The sequence below is a fragment of the Pygoscelis adeliae genome, unplaced genomic scaffold (assembly GCF_000699105.1).
Source record: "Pygoscelis adeliae isolate BGI_AS28 unplaced genomic scaffold, ASM69910v1 Scaffold123, whole genome shotgun sequence".
NCBI classification, from domain to species: Eukaryota; Metazoa; Chordata; class Aves; order Sphenisciformes; family Spheniscidae; genus Pygoscelis; species Pygoscelis adeliae.
Window position 1 is genome coordinate 2108252 of NW_008824650.1, and position 2927 is coordinate 2111178.

The 2927-nt window shown below is 34.0% G+C and overlaps 1 protein-coding gene across 1 annotated transcript in view; it reads right to left on the reverse strand.

Annotated features, from left to right (window-relative positions):
• ACTR3B (ARP3 actin-related protein 3 homolog B (yeast)) overlaps positions 1 to 2927 on the reverse strand; it is a gene marked incomplete at its 5' end in the record, with an annotated part of 27706 nt that overhangs the window by 13846 nt on the left and 10933 nt on the right. The window contains 4 exons of the mRNA XM_009322505.1: positions 39 to 212; positions 824 to 967; positions 2302 to 2409; positions 2565 to 2660. Of these exons, the coding sequence (XP_009320780.1) occupies positions 39 to 212; positions 824 to 967; positions 2302 to 2409; positions 2565 to 2660 (522 nt within the window). The remainder of the gene's footprint in view (positions 1 to 38; positions 213 to 823; positions 968 to 2301; positions 2410 to 2564; positions 2661 to 2927) is intronic.

Here is a 2927-nt window from a genome sequence, read left to right on the forward strand (position 1 = left end):
GGTTTCTGTAACTTGATATTGCTAGTCCCTATTCTTACCTCAGGATGAAAGAAAATTTCAGGTCCAAGGAATCTTTCATAACCAACATCTATAACAAACTTGGTTTTGTTGATCGCATTGATGCCAGTATACTGTTTGATCCATTTTCGAGGATCTCCATCGTACTTGGCAAATTCTTTCACTATGTCAGGGCAAATGTAACAGTATTTCTCCTGTTAAGAAATACCATGCATTAAAAATTGCCAAAATAGTTATTCTGTCACTGAATTAAAGTAGAACATAATCAGAAAACAAAAAAATTTGAGCATTATTACAGATGGAGCCATTCAACAGATGTTCTCACCCAAATGACTACTGAAGACTCAGCCCAACAAGACGATGCACATGGCCTAGTTGTTTCAGTAAGATTGCACACTGACTCATCTAGATTAGTCTTAAAATGAAAACATCACAACCATTAGGTCTGCGACAATAAAGATGATCAATGGCAAGCTCTCATTGCAAGATCAGACCCACACAATGACCCTACTGACATTACATATATTTATTTTTCATCAAATTAAAAAGCAAATTTTAAACAAATCTAAAAGCTTAAAATGCTGATTTGATCTGCAGAACATATTCACTCCGAACAGTCTAGCATGAAGATTTTCTTCCTCTTTCTCCTTCCCCCGCACTTGATTGGATAAACCACCAGAAGCTTGCGTAATTACAAAAGACTGCCTACATTTGCATTTTTAAGACAGCCACTGGCAACTTGTTAAAGCCAAAAAATTAGCTCAAAGAGTTTTATTTATGTATTAAGAGATAAAGAAGGGTGTACCTTTATGGCTTTTGCTGTCTCCAGAGATTGTTCAGGAGGAATTCCCACCTCCCTTTCCCTTAGGAGTTGTTGAATAAAATAAGTAATATCTCTACCTGCAATAGGAATATGTTTGATGCAACTTCCAATTACATAGCCTTCTGCCTATGTAGGAGGAGAGGGAAAAAAAAAAAATTGGGGAAAAACCTACTGTGTATCAATAATTAACAGCAATTAACATTCCTTTTTATAATTGTTTTGATTTTTAATTAAAAATAAAATCTTGACACTGTATAATTACCATAAAAATGTGCAACCCACTGCAAAGCAGGTATTCTTTTTATTTAAAAGACCTTGATTACCACATATAAACAGATACTGATTATTTAATAGATACACAAGTGATAAACAAAAAATCTTGCACACATTAGAAGACAAAGTCTGGTCAGATGGTTCCTTTTAGGCATGATCTGAAAAGCAAACGTAATATAAATAGACCACTCATCCTGTTTGAGAGTGAAAAAATGAATAGGAAAAAGTATAAAATTTATTAAAATCCTCAGACAAGAAAAATCAAATGAAGTAGTTATCTAACGATAAGCACAATGAAAACAAGAAGTCTATTTGCTAAATTCTTTTCAGGATGCATTTACTGAAAACACTGGTATTGCTGAGCCAACATTATTTCTTATCTTGCCTTTTTTTTTTTTTAAACACTTTTTGGAGTTTCATATGGTAAATGCTGTTTTTTCCCCAGCACTTCCCATATGAAGAAAATACTGAGGAGACCAGATTAATACCAAAATGAAAGATGAAGTTAAAAGGGAATCAAATTTTCATTTCTAAAATAACTGATCATTCAAGCATACTATATGCTTCAGAAATACACAAAATGACATCAACAGAACAGATGTCAGTATGCACAGATAATTCTATATTTTTAACATCCAACATAATTAAGCCGTTTGAGATCAGCCATGTATATGAACATGCATTTATACTAGCTTGTAGTTGTTTCCACACAAGCAGAGTGCACTAACTTCTAAAATACAATAAAATCATATAAAAAGCACACATTGTCAGCTATATTAAACAATCAAAATGCAGGACATCAAAAAAGTTAGTGCATTTCTTGTCAGACATTGGTGGTATGCAGGAGATCCAAAACCACGACAAGCATTAATATTAATCAGAACTGAGGCATCACAGTAACAGAAGACAAAGTTTTACATAGAAATAGCCTTTAAAAGATGGCCTGATGATTCCTTACTGTGACCTTCCTATAGTCTGCAAGCTAAATTAATTGCATAAATAAGTTCACATAATAAAATACATACTTTTCAAAACAATCATAAGGGAGGAAAAAATCCCAAACAACCAAGCAGCACTAAAAATTTAAAAATAAAGCTTAGTTTCACACTTCTTATTTAAACCTATGGTAAACAAACCCTGTACTTGTCCAAACCACTGCTAATTTCAAACTGCATCCTGCTACATACCACAGGAATTACGTGGGTCACTCCATCTCCACTATCGATGACAATTCCAGTCAAAGTACGTTCTCCAACCTGCCTTGATGTCCAAGAGGCAGCTAAGGCCAACACTGCCTACATGAGAAAGAGTTTATATTTAGAAGCAGGCAGAGTGTGCTAATTTACAATCTCAGAAAATACTGTTTCAAACATTTTAGACATGTGCATACAGAAGACTATACATACTGCAGCTATACTGTACTTTAGAAGTATATATTCACTTTGTTCACCTGAACAGCAATGTAAAGTCCTGGTATGTTAAATGATTCAAACATGATTTCTGCAAGATACTCTCTGTTTTCTGGTGTGTTCAGCGGAGGCTCTGTCTGCAAAAAAAAAAAAAAAAGTTTTGAAAAAGCAATTACATAGAGTCCTAACAGTTCATGCATTGATTAGCTCGGTACGGTAATCAAACTTCTAAAATTCTCAGTGCACTCAAAATAGAAAATTTCAAATAGAATTTAGTTTAAACTAAAGTGATTGAAACTTCACAAAAACAAAATCCAGCCTGCAGTAGCCTGCATCACAAAACAAACAGAATTTAGTTATAATGCAACTTTACAGATTACTTTCTTCCACTTCCCCCCCCCCCC